The 22,142-nt window shown below is 33.8% G+C and overlaps 1 protein-coding gene across 1 annotated transcript; it reads left to right on the top strand.

The window, feature by feature from the left end:
* Window positions 1-834: 834 nt before the first annotated feature.
* LOC107657488 (rho GTPase-activating protein 19-like) lies at window positions 835-17,965 on the top strand. Its single transcript, XM_016445593.1, has 11 exons — window positions 835-905; window positions 3,324-3,574; window positions 4,958-5,038; window positions 7,807-8,016; window positions 10,218-10,444; window positions 11,733-11,819; window positions 12,650-12,715; window positions 12,792-12,956; window positions 13,905-14,003; window positions 15,429-15,522; window positions 16,216-17,965. Exons 1-10 carry the CDS (start codon window positions 862-864, stop codon window positions 15,510-15,512), a joined length of 1,314 nt encoding a protein of 437 aa, XP_016301079.1. The 5' UTR covers window positions 835-861; the 3' UTR covers window positions 15,513-15,522; window positions 16,216-17,965.
* Window positions 17,966-22,142: the final 4,177 nt, after the last annotated feature.

The following is a 22,142-nucleotide window of genomic DNA, read 5'->3' as shown; positions in this document are numbered from 1 at the left end:
TGATGGGAAAGATTATGGAATTGGCGGAATCTGACGTAACGAACTCTGCAAACTTGGAATAGTTTTTGGTAGATTCGCACTAATGATGTTTTACATTTACATTTATATATTTATATTTATTTATCCTTTTCTTTTTTATTGATTTCAGTTCATGTAGTATATTTCTGATAAGACATTTGAACACAAACAGTGCATTTGACCACTTTTAAAACAGCATTTTTGCAGCATATTTAAAACAGTAGTGTATATATATATATTGGTTAAATATCATTCATAACATTTTGAGTAGATGATGCATATTCCATGTGGATTTTCCATGTGTTTGCTAAGATGTTTAAGCTTGGTCAAACTTTTCAGTTTTATTTTATTCATTGTTGTTTTATGTTAATAAATAAACTCATGATTGCTATGCACAAAAGCGTTGATTGCCTTTCTATAAATGTTCAAAAACGCAAAATCACAATGCTTATACTTCACATATCCATTTAGAGAGATGTATGTCTCATATAAAGTAGTAAATTCACGTTGATCATAGCACAATGAGCTAGATGAATATTTATTTGGCCATTATGGTTATTTTCTAAATATCGACAACATTCAGTGTTAACACTTTAGCAACAGTGAAACGAAAATAAATACTAATACGTAAATGTAAAATAATATTACACATTTAAAGGGTCGCTTTTTAATATATAATCATCAACATCTGATCTGTGTATCGCTGAAACATTTGAATAGACCAATCAGGACTCAGCAAACCCGCCTGTCTCCATAGCCCCGCCCACTTTTCCTTCACTGTCCAATCCTGATTAAGCAGCGGCTAACGCCTCAGCAGCGGCGGATTCAAACGGAAGATAAAAGATGGCCGCGGAGAAAGACACCGATGTAAATAAACGAGACAGAAGGTAACGAATTTTTATTTACAAAAATGTTAGTCAAACAGGTATAGTCTGAAAATACAGTAAACCATTTACACTTTTGAATAACTGCGAAGACGTTGTTGGGTGGAAGCAGCGAGGTAGAAACTTCGTGGTAACTTTGAATGGGCATAAACGCGCAGTACCATAGTAATACTTGGTATTCTTTAGAGAACCGTAGAAAAATCCTTGGTGAAATGAATGTGTGAATCTTTCAGAGCATGGTAAATACCAGAGTACTATCTGTACTTCAGTGCCACCAAAATAAGAGTGAAACCAAGTGACAGCTGTATTCAGAAAGCTTCTTGCCTTGGTATTACCAATTATCGGATTGTTTCATTTTTTGATGTTTTGACATTTTCAATATACATGATAATACATAATCATTTCTGTTCTGTACTTGCTCAGAAGCAATTTTACAGCAGTTTTAAGCACGCTTTTCTTAATTCAAGGCTTCCATCACTGTCTTTGTTGGATAAAATGACAATTTATGTTCATTTACAGTTTTTGGCCTTTAGAAGAACAGGAAAAATCAGTTTTAAACACATGCCAGGTTATTAGAAATGTAGTATCTAGTATAAATCTGGTATACCATTTTATATATTATTTATTTCTGCATGCATTTTATTGTACATTTATTTATTTATTTTAATTTCAGCGTTCCATGAATAATTTCATTATAGATTTAACCTTTTCTGCCAAATCCACGTAGAATTGCGCTGAAAACAAAGCAAGTTATTAATATTATTATCTGGGAAATGCTTATTTTGTATTAAGGTGAGAGCTGACTATATTAAATGAGCATGCAAAAATATCCTAATATTTCGTGTATATAATCTAGCAAGTAATCGGATTGTTTCATTCAAGGCTTCCATAACTGTCTTTGCTGGATAAAATGACAATAAATGCATACATTTACAGTTTATGGCCTTCAAAAGAAAAGGAAAAATCTACACGCAAATGTAGTATTTGTATCATATGGTATAAAAATGTATACCATTTTACATAAATGTAAAATGTAATGTTAGACCTGCACTCAATTCATTTACTAACTGCTTGTTTTCTTTAAAAAAAGAACTAACACTAGCTTCTCTAATCGTTTTGTATTCTATCTATTTGTTTTCTTTTTATTTATTATACAATTAACAAAAGCAAAAAAGGCCTCTAACACTAGCTTGCTCTATTCTTTTTCTATCTGCTTTCTTTTTATTTAAATAATTAAAAAAACTGAGACTTGTTATAGCACTTGCGTATCATTGCTCTTTTCTTGGTTTTGATTGCTACTATTGTCCTCATTTGTAAGTCGCTTTGGATAAAAGCGTCTGCTAATGTTTCAGTTTGGTGTCATGTGGTGTAACCATCAAGTAAAAAGTAAAAAGAAATTATTTTTTTTTAACTTTGAAAAGTGTTTTTTTCACAAATATCTTGAATTAGATTATTAATTAATAAATATTATGTTTTTGAGTCGCACGCATGACATTTTAAGCCTGAACTAACCTTGGCTTAGTTTATTTTAATTATTGGATATTTTAAGAGATGTATTGCCCTTGATTCACATTTCCTGTTTTGTTTTTGCATGATGGTTTCACCACATGACAAGTTATATTAATCGAAGATTTTAATGGAAAGTGAAGCAGTTTTGTTTAAATATATATTTGTTAATAAAAGATAATGCAAATTAATGTTTTTTGTTTTTTCAAGAATTTAATTATTTTAATAATTTTTCTGTACTGTGATGAAAGTACAGTTGTGTCACCCTGACATTTTTACTTTATGCCCCTCAAAAAAAACATAAAAGTTCATTTTTATTCAGAAAATGAAAAAGTTCTCATCATAGATCAGATGTATTTAAGTCAAGGTGTGTTAAAATGACATGTTTATTTGAATGATTTGATGTAGGTCTGCACAATTAATCGAATTTCTAATCGCGATTACAATTACGGATGCCACAATTACGTAATCGCTCAAAGCGGCAATTAATCGTTCAAAGTCCACTTATGTTATTCTGCACGCTTAAGATGTGAATTTTTTTCTTTCTACGTTATCTTAAGGGTTTTCCATTGTTTTAGTTTTAGTATAACATTATAACACATTCATATTTTTACTTTTTTATAATTTAAAGAAGAAACCAATCTGATGTATAGTTGACATTTGAGGCTTAATACTATAGAAAAGCACTAAAGGTTTTTCAGTTAGTGTTTTCAGCTTGTTTATTTTCATATAAAAATACGGCCTGCAGTTGCATCAAACAATGTAAATTGTGATAATCGTAATTAATAATCACAATTACAGTTTCAAGGGAATAATCGACAGTTATGATTTTTGTCATATAATCGTGCAGCCCTAATTTGATGGGTAGATAAACAATAAAAACGGCGTGATGCCATGATATCTGTGTGTTCGTAGGGGCACGGTGTGCAATGTGGTGATCAGTCAGGAGTCAGAAACGCCCATCATCTTCAACCCTGACTTCTTCGTGGAGAAGCTGCGTCACGAGCGGCCCGAGGCCTTCACCGAGCTGGTGCTGAGCAACATCACGCGGCTCATCGACCTCCCGGGAGCCGAATTCTCACAGCTACTAGACGAGGAGCCCAAGACGCCCAACGCCACTGCGGCCGGAGGCTTCTTCCGCTCGTTCAACTTCCTCAAACGCAAAGGTCAGAAGGTTTTTTTTTAATTGTAGCCATTTTCCATTGACTAGCTATGTATTCCGTTTCTGTTTCATCCTGCAGTGGGCATTAATTCTTCCTCATGCGTCCTACAAATTTACCACCAGTCTGTTGTTGATATGCCTTTGAGCTTCTTGTGGCGGCACCGGTGATTCTTCTGTGGGAAGATTTCAGACACTATTGACAAAAACTATTGAATAACCTTCAGTGTGAGAATTACGTCGTCTGTTTTGGGAAGTTCTCGGAAGTTAAGCGATTGCTGTTCGAGTTAGTTTCCAGCCGTAGGGTTTTGCTATCGACTGGCCGGCTCTAGATTCATTGCGGTCAACAGTAACGGGTGAAAACTGAGGCAAAACAAGTCAGGACCTGATTGGTTTCTTTGTGTGACTAACAGTATTTGGTTCCCAATGAAATGAAGGCACTGATATAGAATGAATTCAGTTGTAAATATAAAATAAATTCAGTTTAATAAAAATACATTTTACAGGAGATTACCATTTCAACATGAACTCTCTGTAGTGTTCATCAAAGAATCATGAAAGAAAAATATATCAGGGTTCCCACAAAAATATGAAGCAGCACAACTGTTTCCAACATTGATAATAAGAATAATATCATAAATGTTTCTTGAGCAGCAAATCAGCATATTAGAATGATTTCTGAAGATCACGTGACACTGAAGACTGGAGTAATGATGCTGAAAATTCAGCTTTGATCACAGGAATAAATTACATTTTATTATATACTCACATAGACAACAGCTATTTTAAATTTTAATAATATTTCACAATTTTTACTGTATTTTTTATAAAATGAATGAAGCCTTGGTGAGCAGAAGAGACATCCTTTAAAAACATGAAATAAACCTTACGTACCCTTAACTTTTGAACAGTAGTGTAAAACGATGTGAAATATGCCTTATCATATAAAAATAGGCCTTTTGCATGAATATTTTTTCATAATAGACTTTTTATATACAATAAGTATTTATATTATTCATATAATTGTTTTATGTTGTCTGCTACATTTTACTTCAAGGTATATTTAACTTTGTTATTTTAAAGACATATTTCAAGTTACAGTTTACAAAATGTATTTATTGCAATATTTCATGGTTTATTTAATAATTTCATTGTTTAATTTATTCCACCAAATCCTTCTGTAATTGTAATGAACTCAGATTAAACTGACAGTGAATTCAAATGTATTATTTGCAAATATATATGAAATATGTATTTGTTATAAACTAAGGCTGTCAATGAAACATAGTCTTTAGAAAGCTGAAAGTAATTTAGTTAAAGAAATTCACACACTATTATTATCGAAAAAATGTGTTTAATTCTTAACTGGTTGACGTGTTTTGTTTTCCAGACAAATGTGTTGTGTTCGGCATGCCTCTCACGGAGGAAGGAATAGCCCAGATATATCAACTCATTGTGTACCTCAGCAAAAGTGAGTTTTTATTTTGATTTTTTTTATTGCAGGTTTTGATATTGGCAGGGTTTTCACAAATCCAAAACACCCATACAAGTTACAAATACATACAAATTCAACAAGACAAATAAACAAATGGTATGGATATGAACGTAAACTATTATTCACAAAAAAAGAGAAATAAATAAAACCAGAAACAAAAGAACAGTATAACCGTGAAAATACAATACAATAGGGTAGCCTTTCAACCTTTCCATGCTAAATTCTGGATTCCTAACTTTAGTAAATGTGTTTCTTCCATACCAAGATAAGTGAGAAAAGGGTACCATATCTTATAGAAACTGAAAGGTTTGTCCTTTAATGCGGTAGAAAAGGCTTTGTAGGGAATAAGACCTTTAGCTGTGTTTAAACACCGAGTAATTGAGGGGCTTTGATCTGTTATCCAACATACAAGTATGCATTTGTGAGCACAGTATAACAGAATTTGGAGAAGGTGAATTTGAAGATATATAACCTATTGACTCCTACTGACTGTAATTAAATACAGAGGCCCGCAAAAGTATTTAGACACTTGGGGCCAGACTTACTAAACAGGGCAAATTAGCGTGAGAGTGCAGTTCCAAAACAGAGTTGATGGGCGTGGACATTTCTGCTGGTGATTTACTGACAACACGCAAATTTAAATAAAAATACAGATGCAACATCTCATTTCCATAATGACCAACAAATCTAGCAAGCACAGTACAAATTAGCATAAGCATGTGTTTGGATTCGGATAATGTGTTCTTCTGGCATTCCAAGTAACTACTTCAGTCTGTGTGCACTGAATTTATTTAATACACGAGTTTCACAATTTGAGTTGAATTACTGAAATAAATGAACTTTTCCACGACATTCTAATTTATTGAGATGCACCTGTACGTGTGGAAAAAATCCACAGAGCCTCCTCTTAGCAGCAATAATTGCAGCCATTTCAAGCGCAAAATAGTTTAAGATATGCTTTTTTGGGGCTTTAAATAATGCTGCAAATACCAGTAATTTGACGAGCGCAAACGTTAGTAAAACGCGTTGCGTGATTCATTTGAATACGCTCCTCCCATAAATTTTGCATCTGAAAGGGAAACTCCTAGAAATGCATATTCCATAAGTTCAAGCGTACGCCTTTTCAGCGCTAATTCTTCACTGCGCGTCTTTAGTAAATCCTGACTATTTACTATTACCTATACCTGACTATTTTAACACCAAAAGACGGTTTGCGAGTCAGTGCTGATAGCTTAGTGGGCAGTGTGGCGACATATAACGGCATTGCGTTACGGGCGTCCCGAGTTCGAATCCCGGCTCAAGGACTTTTCTCGATTCTGCCCCCTCTTTCTCTCCCCCTATGCTTCCTGTCTGCTCTCTACTGTCGTATCATAAACACCAAAAAGAAATATATTAAAAAAAAAAAGACTGTTTGCGCTGGCACAAGCTGTTAGTAAATCTGGCTCTTGAAGTGCAGTCACGTTAACAAAATGGTGAAATTTTACAGGCAAAAAAGGTTCATTAAACTAAGCACAGCTCACATTGAAAGTCACATAAAAAGTCACAACATTGCAAATTCACACCAGATTTTCCATAAATAAAAGTGCTCTATAAAACATATTATTATTGTTACTACTATATTCACATTTTTATATTTATTCTTAAATACTTTATTTTTTTTAAATTTTTATAATGAAATGGTTTTGTTACAATAGTCGATTCTTAGTTTAAAGGGTTAGTTCACCCAAAAATGTCTGTCAGATTTCATCAAAAATATCTTAATTTGTGTCCCGAAGATGAACGAAGGTCTTACGGGTTTGGAACGACATGAGGGTGAGTAATTAATGACAGAGTTTTCATTTTTGGGTGAATTAACCATTTAATATCTTTATTTAGTAATAATAATAATCTTTATAATAATTATCTTGACTTATATTGATATATAATCACAACATTTTAAGCCAAATTTTGCAGCCCTACAAATGAACACAATAAACCTGTTTTTTTTTTTTTAGTTTCTTTTTTTAAAGTTTTTTATTTTTTCAATTGTTTTGCTTGCAAAATTTAGCTGAACAGATGTAGCTGTACCTTTAAACAGCCATTATAAAATTGAATACTTTTTCTGTTTTAAAAATAATAACATTGATTTATGCAAAGTAAACTATGAAGAGATAGCTTGACTGATTGTTTTCCTGTTTTTAAACAACAGACCCTTGAGGTGATTTTTTTAAAAGATTCTATTACCATACATTTTTGCTATAATTTGGGATTATTTAAAAAATAATGTATTTCATTCCATTATTATTATTACTAGTAATAGTATGATAATACACTACATACATTTTTGCTATATTTTTGTGATTACTTAAAAAAAAATATATATATATATATATGTATGTATGTATCATACCATTATTATTATTATTATTATTACCACTATGATAATACACTACATACATTTTTGTTATAATTAGTGAGATTTAAAATTATTTATTATAATTATTATTTATGTGTGTGATTTATTTAAAAACAAAATCATGCTTGTTACTGTCGTTGTTTTTGACATTATTGTGATAAATATTATTCTTAATATCAAATCAAATATCGAATTTCCTGACTGCCTGGATTTCAATTAAAATGACTGGATTTTGCCAAACTGAATGTGACCGTGCCTTTTGTAAAATCCACTGTAAAATGCAACTATATTTTGCTTTTGTGTAATGAATAACAAAGTAAAGAGTGAAGAGCTGGTTGCTGTCCTGCAGATCTGCATGTGGAGGGTCTGTTTCGGGTTCCTGGGAACAGCCTGAGACAGCAGACGCTGAGAGAGCAGCTCAACAGCGGCGCAGACATCGACTTCTCCTCCGGTGACTTCCATCCCAACGATGTGGCCACGCTCCTCAAGAGCTTCCTGGGGGAGCTGCCCGAGCCCCTGCTGACCCAGCGGCACCTGCACGCTCACCTGAAGATCACAGGTCCGGCAGAGCAAGTTTTCAACAAGTTTTCATTTAGTCTTTTGACTAAAATGCCATTTAGTTTTACTCATATTTTAGTCATCTGATTTGTTTTAGTCTAGTTTTAGTCGACTAAATCTACAGCAGTTAATTATTATTAGTAGGTTTATTTACAGTGTAATGCATAAAAATGTTAAGCGTTTCTCTAAAATTACCAAACTTATTGTATAGGTTTGATAGTAAGGTTTTATCATGATAGCCACAGATTTAACTGCGGTGACACGCAACATGCCTTTATATTAAAATGAAATGAAACCACTTCTCATAAAGAAACAAGAACATGGTCTTCTTTTTAATGAATTACAAATAGGCTAATTATGCATTCTTTATAACAACTTGTCTACCACTTTCTTAATTCTTTCAAGCAGGCATATGTATTTACATAAATTTAGATGAATCATTATTAGGGCTACTAAAGTTATTCAGTCAAGAGCAGTGAGTGATTTTCTGTCTGTCTTTTGTTGCTTGATTAACATCAGTGCCACAGACAATAGCAACTAAATTAAGCTGCTGTCTCTTTAAAACCGAATGCACGGATGCAATGCACTGATACACATCCGATATTCTCCCTGCTGTTTACGTTCACATCAGACGTAACCGAGTGTGTTTACGTGAATACTCGTCAAAGTGGACAATTCGACATCATGTAGTGTGTTTTTCTCCGTTCTTGAGATTCGAAAGAGTACTCGTGCGCTGCTTCGGTGTGTGCGCTCAGAAAACCGGACCGGATCGAGTTCTCTTTTGCGTCGTTATATTTACCCATATGTCTGCTCTTCTCTTACTCCCAGATATCGACATTTTTGAACATTTTGTGAGACGTGCAGCAAGTGTATGTTAGCTTATGCCCCGCCTGATATATCAATAGGCTATGATACAGTTCATGTGTACGCATATAATCTCTTCGCAAATCGTCCCTCACTAACATTTTTGTTGCGTTTTTATTCGTTGACGAAAATGTCAATAGATTTTCATTAGGGCTGCACGATATATCGAAATATCGCAAATGTAAATATTGCGATATGCATATCACAACGGCGTGCGATATCTGAATCATTTTAATAATACTTAAATCAAAACGTTGCAAAAGGTCAAAGTTTTAGTTCGCATATAGCGCGCAAAAGCCACATCTCGCACAGCGTCTCTTCAGTTCTGCCACACACGTGCAAAGCGCACACACAGAGAGAAGCGTTTCAGACGCAGCGCGAACACCGAGTTGATTCGTCTTTCGCATCTCCTCCTTATGTTTGAACAGACACATACACACAGAATCATGTCAATAGTACCCGTCTCGACGATCATTCTCGTAAACGCAGTCGGTTATGATTTAAATGAATGTAAACAGCTGAGAAAAAAATCGGACGTGTATCATTATACTGGATCCGTGCAGTCGGATTTAAAGGGACAGCAGCCTATAAATACGTGCTGCTGAATATGTCACTAATGTTAATCAAACAACAAAACAGCTATAACAAAGATTATTCTAAATTTAATTCATACAGTGAACACTATGCAGTGTTATTTTACACTTAATTATTACATTTCTGTACCTGAATACTACGGTTTATTTTATCTATGCTTGTAAATTGTGTATTTGTTCTTTCTTTTCCCCTTATTCTTTCTTTTTTTTACTGACTGTTCACTTGCCTTTAATCATGTTTGAACTTTCTCAGACTATATTTTTTGCTGTGGTATATGAAGAAGTACTTAAAGTGTGTGGAAAGCAAAGTCACAATGATATAAAATTAGTGTCATTCATTTTTTTGTCATTCACATTGATGTTAAAATGACATTTTCTGATTTGTGACATTACTTTTTATGTACTGCTAAAACACTGCTGTGCTGGTCACTTTCAGAAGTTGTAGTGATTCTTTCTTTTCCAAGAAAGAATGTGAAACAAATTGGTTATATAATTTTCATTTTTAAATATTTTAAAATATAATTTAAAATTGATTTTTCATACTTTAAGCAATATCGTATCGCATATCGAATATCGCATTTTTTAACAAGGTATCACGTATCGCATTTTTTTTTCAATATCGCACAGCCCTAATTTTCATCATAGTTTTTGTCATTCAAAATCTAATTTTCAAAAATTATGACGAAAATTATTGGTCAACGAAATGAACACTGCTCGTAATCACTGTCCGTCTGTGTGTGCGCAGAGCTGAGCCTGTTTGACGATTACGGCAACAAGACGAGTCTGCCGGATAAAGAGCGTCAGATCGAGGCGCTGCAGCTGCTGCTGATGCTGCTGCCCACCGCTAACCGAACCCTGCTGAAGCTGCTGCTGGACCTACTCTACCACACCGCCAAACAGCAGGACAAGAACAAGATGTCCGCGCACAACCTCGCGCTCATGTTCGCCCCACACGTCATCTGGCCCAAGAACGTACGCCGCTGCTTTCTTTTCACATTGTTTTTGTGTCTTTCAGATAATAGGATTGTTTTTTACTAATAGGTTTTGTTTTTAGATTTTCGGTTTTCATTGTAGGTTTAGTATTTCTGCGCGATTTTGTCTTTGTTTCACTTTTATTAATTTTTATTTCAGTTTTAGTTATATACATCAAGTTAAGCTAAATAGGGATGCACTGGAATTAAAATTCTTGGCCGAAACCGAACAAAATGAAACACTGGGCCGAAGGCCGAATACAGAACACGGTTTTTCGCGTTTTTTCCCCATGTATTTTGCCAGTTTTTTTCACCATTGCATAAAATGTGCTTTTTACTGTTTTATCTTGCTTTTCAAAGAAAAAATCCATTACAAAACAAAAATTCAAAAATATTTAACAATGAACATTTTTAACATTCTAGCAGACATTATACCAACAAAGCACAATTTAACTTCAAATTAATAAGTTAGTAATATAATATTTTTGGCCATCAGACCCCCTTCTTGAACCAGGCATGTATTTTTTACTGTACAAATAAATGCAGCCTTGCTGAGAAGAGACTTCTTTTAAAACATTAGAAAATATTACAGATCCCAATTTGAACACTATTTGTGAATGTTATAATAAATGTATTAATAGAGCTTTTTTAATTATTATCTTCTTACTTTTTTATTTTATTTAAAAAATTCATAAAAATGTTACTGAGTGACTGACGAGTAACACTGTTTCAGCGCAGATTTTCCTCGCGCTTTGGACTTTGAACCCTGGCTATAAGCAGATAGCGCTCAGGATACATGTTACATAACGTTCTGCAGTTTATTTACTAATCGTTTAAGGCCATTTCACGATTTCAATCATCATACAGTAACCAGCAACAACCACCCTTCCTCTTCTCATCAGAGACATGAGATGCAGCGCTAAACAGTCTCTCGCTGTCGGTGCTTGTGTTGATTTTTATGTCTTTCTCCGACAGTTTTAAATGCCGACATGTTTGCTGCATTAGTGCCTGCCTCTATTTGATCGCGTCACGTTATTGTTCAGTACAATTTATTTGGTCTTTTCGCTTATTCTAATAATTATTATTAATTTCGGTTGCCGAAGATTCGGTGCATCCCTAAAGCTAAATGACAATACAAATTGTTGCTGAACTAACTTTTAACTAGCTGAAATAAAAGCTAATTTAGGTAAATTTCCAGTAATGGAAATCATGTTTTTTATGGTTTTAGTTAGTTGTAATACCCCTGTTTCAGGCATCATTTGTCTTGTGTGATGTGCTGCTTTCTTCAGATGAATGCCAGTGACCTTCAGGAGAACCTGAAGAAACTGAACAGCAGCATGGCGTTTCTCATCAAACACTCCCAGAAGATCTTTCGGGTACTTTTCCCACCACACCTTCTACAAATGCAGCTTTTCTATTTTGCATTTATTTTCACATAACTGATGAGATGGAAAATAACATCATAGTAACATGTCACTGCGTTCTTTTAGTAGCATATACTGTATATAAGCTTTTATAGTATTTATTAATATTTTGAATTAGCCTTCATTTCTATATTTTCAGTTTTCATTTTAATTTTGGTAATTGTCATATATATATATATATATATATATATAATATAAATATTTAGTTTGAATTTATTATTATTTCAGCTTTAGTTTTAGTAATTTTAGTACTTAAACATTTTTTCAAGTACTTCCCAAGAAAACATTTCTAATTTTATGTGCTTTTGTCATTTTTCTAATATTTATGTTTAGCTTTATTTTTATTCCAGCTTTAGGTTTAGTAATTGTAGTACGTCAACTTCAATGTTATTTATTTCAGTTACTTGCCAAAGAAACATTTCTAATTTTGCTTTTTGTAAGTTTTTTGAGTAAAAAAAATCTGTTTAACTTCAATTTATTTTTATTTCATCTTTAGTTTGAGTCATTTTAGTATGTGCTTTAATCTTTTTTATAAGTTGTTTTATTTGTATTTAGCTTTGTTTTTATTTCAGCAGTATTTTATTTGAGTAGTTTGAGTTCTTCAACTTAAACATATTTCAGTTATTTTCCAAGGACACATTTCTAATTTCCATTTTCATTTCAGGTTTTTCAGGTTGAATTTTTTTCCCATCTAATATTTATGTTTTGATTTATTTCAGGTAACAAGTGATTTGTAGTTAGCAATAGCAGCACAAGTGAAATCTGTTTTCTCTCTTGCGAAGGCGCCGGCGTATCTGAGGGAACATGCCAGACTTCAGTTCGCGAACACCAGACTGATCCACTCCAAGGTTTGTGGCGTCTGTGCTCATTCTTCACGGATGGGCTTGTTCTTGAGCGTGCTGATGCTCTTGTGTGTGCTGTCAGGATGATCTGGAGCTGCTGTCGGTCGGTGGTTCTCCGTTCGCGTCGGCGTGTAAGAGGAGCGCAGCGCCAGTGGACAGTCACACAGAAGAGGCGCTCAGAGAGCTCTGTCGACACGTCACCGATCACATGCCAAACTCCGCCAAGAAGAAAAAACTCATCAGACAGGTGACCGCACACTGCGTGCCGCTTCATCAGTTCAGTCGGTGTAAACGTAAATCCTGTTATTGTTAATAGCAGCAGACCATTGATGTTGTTTTCCTACATTTTCACCAATAGTTTAATTTAAATAAAATAAAAATCTGTTTATTATTATTATCATTATTTTTTTTTATATATTATAATATATTAGTGTTATTTTTTTAAATTTTGTTAGCTTTAATTTTCCCTATAGTTATTTTGTCATTATTGAAAACAAAAAAATCAAAATCATGCATCCTTTTCTTACTATTAATGACACTACTGCGATAAGTATTTTTATAATCATAACCATATCATAACTTTTTTATTATATTAACTTATGACATTTTTACAATAATTATTTAGTTTTTAACCCAACAAAATAAATTGTGCGTATTATTATTGTTATTCATATTATTTATACAAATGACAACAGACCCCTTTAGTTGGCTTTTTGTTATTATGTTACCATACATTTGTACAATAATTACATTGTGTTTTTTTAAAACCCAACATTTTTTTAAATTAATATACTATTTACAACAGACCCCTACATTTGCTTAGAATTCATATGTACAGTGTGTGTGTGTGTATATATATATATATATATATAAGTATTATTATTATTATTATTATTAATATAGAATTATTAGTAGTATTATTGACACTACAATAATACACTACATGATATTTTAGCTGTAGTTAGAGTAATTATTCATAACTTGCTTTTGAGACTATTGCAATATGCTTTATTAACATCATAATACGATACTAAAGGCAGATCTCTTTTGAAAAAAATTTTTTTATAGCATTTTTGCTATATTTTATTTTGTGATTCATTTAAAACAAATTGTATTTAGAAGTGTGGCACTTTCATTCAGTTATTCTCGCATCTGTTTTGTGCAGTAATTCTTGTGTGGTTGTTGATGTTTTCAGCTCGGCAAGCAGTCGAGTCCCAGCACTCCTGTGAGCGAGAGCACGACTCCGACCAGTAAAAAACACACGCGCTCGCGCTCCTTCGGTGGACTCATCAAGGTCAGATCTCTCTATCGCTGCTTTAATCAAACCACACCCACAACTCACCTCCGTGACGTTCACAGAAGTTATTAAAGGCATCTGTCCGAGTGCAGCTGTGGGTCCTTTAGTTCAGTCGTCAGTCTGCTGGCAGATATAAAGCCGCCGTACTGTGACGGTTCACCCAGCTAACAACTTTTGGTTCCCAGAACGTTCCCTTTTGGTTAGCCAGGAAAGTTTTCTTAACGTAAATAGAACGTTCTCTGTAGGTTCTCGGAACGTTCTCCTAACCTAAAGGGAATGTTCTGTTTACGTTCTCTGAAGGTTCCCAGAACGTTCTCCTAAGCTCTTTACTCTGATATACCGCTGCTGTATGTCAGTAATCATCCAGCGCTCCCGCGTCCCGTAGAGTATAAGCGGCATGGAAGACAAGACGGATATGGTCCTCAATAATCAGTACTAAACCATGTCTTGTTTCAAACTATTTTTAATTATTAAGGATAATCAGAGCACATTTAACCATCATAAGGAGCATTAAATGAGATTGAATAATCCGTTAATATGTAAGATTTCTTTATTATAACTACCATGTGCCATATAATAACCCACATATTACGTTTCTTAAGCACCAAATAACAATGACTTAGGAAATCTGTATGTGGCCCTGGTGGTCTATACACAGTAGCCAGAGCAAGAGATACGATAATTTCTTTTGCATATCTGATAGTGTAACATTAAGCAGAAGTATTTCGAATGAGTTAAACCTGTATCCTGTCTTCTGAGTAACATTGAGAATATCACTATATATTGTTGCAACACCGCCGCCACGACCAGTCTGACGGGGCTCATGCTTATAACAGTAGCTTGGTGGAGTTTGGATTTTGGACTTCAACAAAATATCTGGTTTTAAAAATGTTATTTTTACAGACATTAAAAATGAATAACATTTATTTGACTCTAGCTAGGATAACGTTACATTCATTTCTTACCACTGAATTAATTGATGTTCTGTCTTTTGGTCAGCAAACAAAAACTTCTCGGTTAATATCATGTTCTCCTCAATTAGACGGGTCACATCTCTGTGAAATCACAGTATTTACTCTCGAATGTATATTGATTATAAGTAATTATTCAATAAAGAGATCAATAAACGAGTGTTTGCAGCACTCCCATTTTCCAGTTTTTATACTAGAAGTGGCATTTTGCTGGGAAGAATTAAATAAATGCCAAAGCTCAGCATTTTGTTGGCGCACCCCCTCCGTCACCTCACGTACCCCAGTTTGAGAACCACTGCTCCAGGTTATAAAATTAAACCTAAAATAACCTGCAGGGAACGTTCTGGGAAGGTTCTCAAAAGAATAGCCTGCAGGGAGGGTTGTGTGTTTGTTGGTCAGTGTTTGAACGAGTGCATGTATAGACTGAGAGTGTTACTGTGCTTGAATGCAGAAGAAGGTTTTGGGGAGTCAGCCCGGCGCAGACAGGAGACTTCCTCTGGGGAAGGAGAACATCAGCCGTGATCCAGCGAGCTGAACAACATCAGGTCAGCAGCAGTCTCCTGATCACAACCAACACACCAGAGTGCATGCCATCAGCTGCTCGTCTTCATTTATTTGCTTTCGTCTTAGTTGTTTTCTTTTCTTTTCATTTGCTTTGCTTTGTTGTTTTGTCTTTTACTTTGTCTTTATTTGTTTTTCTTGGGTTTTGTTTTGTTGTATTTACGTTTGTTTTTGTGTGGTTTTGATTTCATTTGAGTTTTTTTGCTTTGTTGTTTGTTTGTTTTGCTTTGTTTTTGTTGTTTTATTAGTTTTTTGCTTTTCTTTTTTGTTTTGTTTTGGTTTTGTTTGCCTTTGTTTAATTTCTTTTGCTTTGGTTTATGTGGTGTTTTTGTTTTGTTTACATTTGTTTTTTGCCTTGCGTGTTTTTGTTGTGTTTTTGTTTGTGTTCATTTGTTTTAATGTTTTTTTTATTTTTTTTTGTTTTGCTTTGCTTTCTTCTTGTTTGGATTTCATTTCTTTTTGTTTTCTTTGTTTGTATTTTTTTTTTTATTTGTTTTTTTTTTGCTTTGGTTTTATGTTTAGTTTTATTTGTTTCGAAAGTGTGATAATATTTACTTGTTTTTGTTTTTTTTTCTCAAAAGCATGAATTGGTTTTAAATATCATTTTAATGTCTTTTTTAAATGCATTTATGAACTTGTTGAACAAGGCTCAATGCATAAATCTGCTTATTTTCCAGCGTGGCCTGCGTTTGTCTATATTGTGAATTCTGCCCGAATAGAAGACTTCACTCTAGATGACCAGAGGAGAGAGTTTTTTATTTTAATTATTTATCGCTTTATATTCTGTGCTTTTTTAACATACTACATGTTGAGACTAATTTTCATTTAATGTGAATTTCTTTTATTTTTTTAATTCGCTGTATGGTTTTAAACTGTTACATCAGGTTTAATGGGCAAACCACTTTTCAGTTACACTGGGCCTTTCAGCCTGACCCATGATAAGATTGATAAGCCGGTGTGTATATGTGTGTAAATATATTTGTGTGTGTGTGGAAGCGTGTGCTGATATCTGGGCTGTACACATCTCACATTAATCGCTCAATTCATGCTGTAATCAGATTTTAAGGGAACGATAGACAACATTTACTCACAAAAGTGTATTACTGTCATTTAGAGATCTGTGAGAATATAAACCGGTGCTTGTTTACACATATAGATATTGTCTTAATAACACTGTAAACGTTCTAAATATGGTATTTTGTGACCAGAACAAGACAAATGTGATGTTTTTTTATTTATTTATTTTTTATTTTTTTCAAAACTTGATGTCGCTTTTCTGGCCCAAATCATCAGCCGACTAAAGTTTCTATGTGATTTAACCACTAAGTCAGATAGGTTCATGTATTTTTGTATAAAAATTGATTTCAGTGTACGATAATTTTGTGTGTTCATATTGAGAAGTGCACAAAGCAGCCGCGCTGTCAGGTTTTATTTGGAAGGGTTTTGGGTGCGTGTCAAGGGTCTTGGTGAGGTGTTTCGGAGGTTTTCGTGTGTTACAGGTGCGATGGATGAAGGTGCAGAGGTTGGGATGTAAGTGTTTGTGTGAACTTGAGTTGGGTATTAAAGCATGTTGTGAAAGGAAGCGCTGTTAATGCTGGTTTGGCTTTGATCCTGAACGTCTCTGTCTTATTCCTCAAAGCAGTGTGTGTGTTTTTCATGTTCCTGGAGGCCGCTGTGATGTCACTTCCTTTCATTGTCTTCATATATATATATATATATATATAGCTCTTTCAGATGTGTTCGGTCACAAGCGCTCTCCAAATGCACATCCCCTCGACTGATGAATTGCTTTTCCCTTTTTTCTCCCGTTTTAATGCCTTGATTCAAATGTAGCCTTTGTAAATCTATATTTTAAGCCTGCAATGTTGAAAAAGGGGTGGGTGGTTAACTTGTTTAAAAACTGGAAGTATTAAATAAAGCGTCTTTCACCCCAGTAAATAAGCATGCAAGCTTTCAGGTGTAAAACGGCATGTTAATGGTGGACTTTGCAATACACAAATTCAAATACGTTTTCACAGTAATCAGCAATTGCTGAAGTGTTTAAGCTAAGAAGAAGAGAGAAATTCCTAAAGTTTTTCAAGTTTAGATATGGGTGCTATCTGCAAACGTGTAATTAGCACTGTGCAGTTATTAATTGGGATGTTTTATGTAATTGTGTGTGTGTGTGTGTGTGTACAGATGTGTGTGGAGATTGGGGATGGCTGTTATCTGTTGGAAAAGATGTGATGTAACAAATTGGGGAAATCATTGATTTTGTTTTCAAATTAAAAGTGTTCTATTTTCCTTTTTTATGTTACAGTAATTAGAACTGGAGGTGTTTTTTTTTTAAATTTTTTTTTACCGTTTTGTATTTGATCTGTGAAACATTTGTACTTGATCTGCTTTAGTACTACGAGCGCTTCTGCGCATTTCATTTTTTTTATTAAATCTTTTAGCAGCTGACCTGCTTCTCGTGTGTTGATCTGTGTGCTGACTGACTGTTGTGTTGGTGGTCCTCAGTTGATGGTAGTTTTGCGCGGATGTCCACTAGAGGGCGCTGCCGCACAGCTGATATCCCTCCGCGCTGCTGACGGGAATCTGGTCACGATGCGAGGGATTGCGCGCTGATTTAATAATCACAAATGTACTGTAAGTCATTAAAAAAAGATTTCCCTTGACTGGCAGAGATTCGCCTATATTTACAGTTGGACTACAAATGGAGGGTTATCGCTTTGGCAGCCCGCCAGTTTGTGATGAAGTATCGGGACTATTTTAATCGTTTTAACCTGTTCTGCTCATTATCTGTTATTTGCATTACTTGGGACGAATTTAGGAAATGTTTATGTCGAAGACTTAACTCATTAATAGTAATTAGGTGGTTTTATATTCAGAGTTTGATAAAGGGACAGCGTAAGTCAGATTTTTTTTTTTAAGTACAGTAAATTGCCTTCAAAAATGTCTTATTTGCTCTGTTTAGTCGTTGCAAGTAAACATGGCCAGTCTAGTACTATTGAATGAACTAGTAGCCTAACTTTATGAATAAAATGTTGATTTATGCTTTTATCAAACCATGCAAAAAGACACTAAGCCTCTTTAAAATGTTTATAAAAGGGTAGTTTAAAAGACCCTTCTCTGTTGATGTTTTGATAATATATATATATGGGGTCTCTGCATCTGCTAAATGATTTTTTTTTTTATTCCCAGAGAATAGGACTCCCACCCGGGTGACACTACTCCAATAAAACCTTACATCAATGGAAAGCTTATTTATTCAGCTTTCAGATGATTTACTCTTATGACTGGTTGTGTGGTCCAGGGTCACATACATATACAGGTGCATCTCAAAAAATTTGAATATCGTGAAAATATCGTTTTGTTTGTGTAACATTTCAAAAAATGAAACTTTCATATATTCTAGATTCATTACATGTAAAGTCAAATATTTCAAAAGTTTTTTGTTGTACTCACTTCTGTGAGATACTGTATATATATATATATATATATATATAATTTGTATAATTTATCAATTTATAATTTACTTTTACTAATTTAAAAACAAAATTGGCCAATATATAATCACTAATTGGGTGATTCTCACGAAATCTTGGTTTTAAAAATTTCAAGCATGAAAATTAAAAAAATGCTTAAATTAACCTTTTTTTTGAGACATTAGCAACAAATTCTGGAGTATTTATGAACATTAATTAAAAAACTTTTATTTACCATTTAACACCTTTTTGAACATAATTTCCTAAATAAGTCCTAAAAAATCTCATTACCGCAACAGTCTGAAAACATCAACACTGTTAGAAAAGCAAATACATTTTCACATATTTAAAAATGGATTATTAATAGTCATGCGCAGTTAATTGAAATTCTGAAATAATATTTATATTTAATATAAGTTTTTTTTTTTTTTATTGATTTCTCTCATTACCGCAACACCTTCTACAATTTACAACCATTTTTTTGGTAATATTTAAATTAAACCAGATATTTTTTCAAAATGACGTGACAAACCCGAAAGAACATAATTTGTAGATTCTGCACATGCGTTTAAAATCAAAGTACTATTTTTCTATTAATTAAATTAACATCTAATAAACATCTGTTGCGGTAATGATATATAGGTTTCGGAAATTAGGTTAATTATTTCGGTAATAAGTATACTAGTCTGAGATTAATACTGAGACTAGTATACTAGTCTGAGATAATGTAGAAAAAATCAGATAATATTTGCACAATCATGCATTCAAGTTCAAAACAGTTTTATTGTGTAGAAAAAATACAAAAGCCAAAAAATAAAAATTTAAGAAAAACTTTAAAACAGGAATAAACAGGGCAACATTTCAACGTGTACCTAAAAAACATTAACCATTTTACCATGGCACTAAAAAAAATAACTGACCAACAAGGACAAATACCACATTCTGATTTGTCAGAACTTGTCACATGTATATTAATTCTTAACAATCATGACACCTCTGCGTCACTGTGTTGGGATCATCTTGGAGGTAGTATGCAAATGAACATCGTTTGGTGTCAGTGTTTTACACACATTTGTACTCAGCCAGGTTTAACAGTCCGAAAGCGATGCAAAGGACTTCACCTTCCCCCCACTGAGATAAATAAGCTGAGATCTGAGATCTTCGCGATGGCACCGACGTTGATGGCGGCCTCCGTGGCGTGGTCCACAGTTGTTTTTATGTTTTTGTTAGTTTGTCTTGTCTTTAGTTATGCCGGGCTTTCAGCTGTTTAGAGCGGATCGCGACGCAGAATCAATGGGGAAATCGCGCGGCGGCGGGACATGCTTTTACATCAATGAGAGGTGGTGTACAGATGTAACTGTGTTAAAGAAGATGTGCTGTTCAGATCTAGAAGTGCTCTTCATTAACTGCAAGCCGTTCTATTCGCCGCGGGAGTTTTGCTCAGTCAGCTCTTCAGTTTTCTTTATTTTGCCAATTTGTTTTCGTTTTTGATACCTGGAGGTGGAAAGCATGACATTAAATTAGCATGTCTCATACAGTAACATTGTGAGGGGTGGGGGGACTTATGTACACATGATCATATAGTATAGACTTGATGCTTTCTCTCTCTCTGTGTGTGTGTGTGTGTGTGTGTGTGTGTGTGTTCTATACTGGGCCTGAAGTTGTGTGGTGGGGTAGAGCTTAATTTTAGTCTTTGAAATGAATTGAAAAATTAAGTAAACAAGAAAATAAAAAACAAACAAATTACAAACAGAAGAACAAATAACTGTTTATTTATTATTTAATTAAATTATTACTAAATTATTAACAATTTAAACTACTGAAGTTTGTTTTTAATTAAAATTAATGACGGAGTGCAGCAAATTTATTAGGCTGCTGTCACTTTAAGAGTCACACAACCTTAGTGTGGCGGGAATTTCCCACAGTATGAACAATACACTCAATCCAGCACCAAAGTCCTGTTATAGTAGTGGCTAAAGGGTTGTGTGTGTGTCTGTGCACTCTCATGTACATTTCCTAACACTGTCGAGTGTTTTTTGCTAATTACACCTGCTGTAACATCTCCAAACCTAACCTCTCTCTCTCCTTCCTTCTGTACTCCTCGAGCAGTTCTGGGTTGCTGTATAATTTTTCCCTCAACTTTGTCAACCTGGCCTTTGCTAAAGCTTTTTTTTTTCTCACTTGATGACTGTTTACAATGGAACAAATCATAAATCAAAATATCAACAGTTAGTACATTTTAAATTAATATTAAATTCATAAGATATATTTAGAAGTCATACACAATATGCTTAGATTCTTATTCCCGGAACATAAGTTCTCTTTACCACAACTGGCCTTAAATGGTTGTGGTATATGAGAATTGTGTTGCGGAGGATGAGATGCCTCAGTATGTTTTGCTAACAATAGAGAAGCCATAATGGCTTTGCTAATTTTTCTCAGTGCATATTATTAGACCTTAATAAAGTACATTTTCATTAAAAAATTGTAAATCTAACAATTTTAGAAATGTAGAAAACTTCCTGTTTCGGTAATGATAATCAAAATGTCGTGTTAACATTCTGACAATAGAATATTTAATATTTAACTGGAGAGATATAAAGAGATGATCTTACCTGGTAGCCATCTTGAAGTAACTGGCCCATGTGCTTCTTCACTCAAAATCAAACTTTATTTAAATTCTGTATGTGTGTTTAAACAGTCCTTAAAAAATGTTGCGGTGGATGAGAACATCAGGCATGGACACATCATTTTCCTACTTTTTTTCATTATTATTATACAAGAATATTCAGTGAATTATTTTTTCTGTCATCTAAAATAATCTAGTAGAACATCCATTTATTTTTTTTCTAAATATTTTTATGTTCATTTGTTTTAATTACAACATAACACGCATTTGAACACAGCCGGACGCATTGCGGTAATGAGAATTTCAGCAGAAAATGCAGTAAAATAGAAAAATAATTAATTCTCAAGTTGAAATTACACATTGTGCAAGGTAGAGAACAGTATTGTCTTTATTCTGATGCTTTTTTATATTACTAAATTACATGTTTTATATTTAAAATCATTAGTGCCGTGGTGTTTTAATGGTTTCGTGAGAATCACCCAATTAATATACTTTAATTTTTATTTAT

This window comes from Sinocyclocheilus anshuiensis, unplaced genomic scaffold (genome assembly GCF_001515605.1).
Source record: "Sinocyclocheilus anshuiensis isolate Anshui unplaced genomic scaffold, SAMN03320099.WGS_v1.1 scaffold259, whole genome shotgun sequence".
Classification (NCBI taxonomy): Eukaryota; Metazoa; Chordata; class Actinopteri; order Cypriniformes; family Cyprinidae; genus Sinocyclocheilus; species Sinocyclocheilus anshuiensis.
This window is presented reverse-complemented; position numbering and strand designations above follow the sequence as displayed.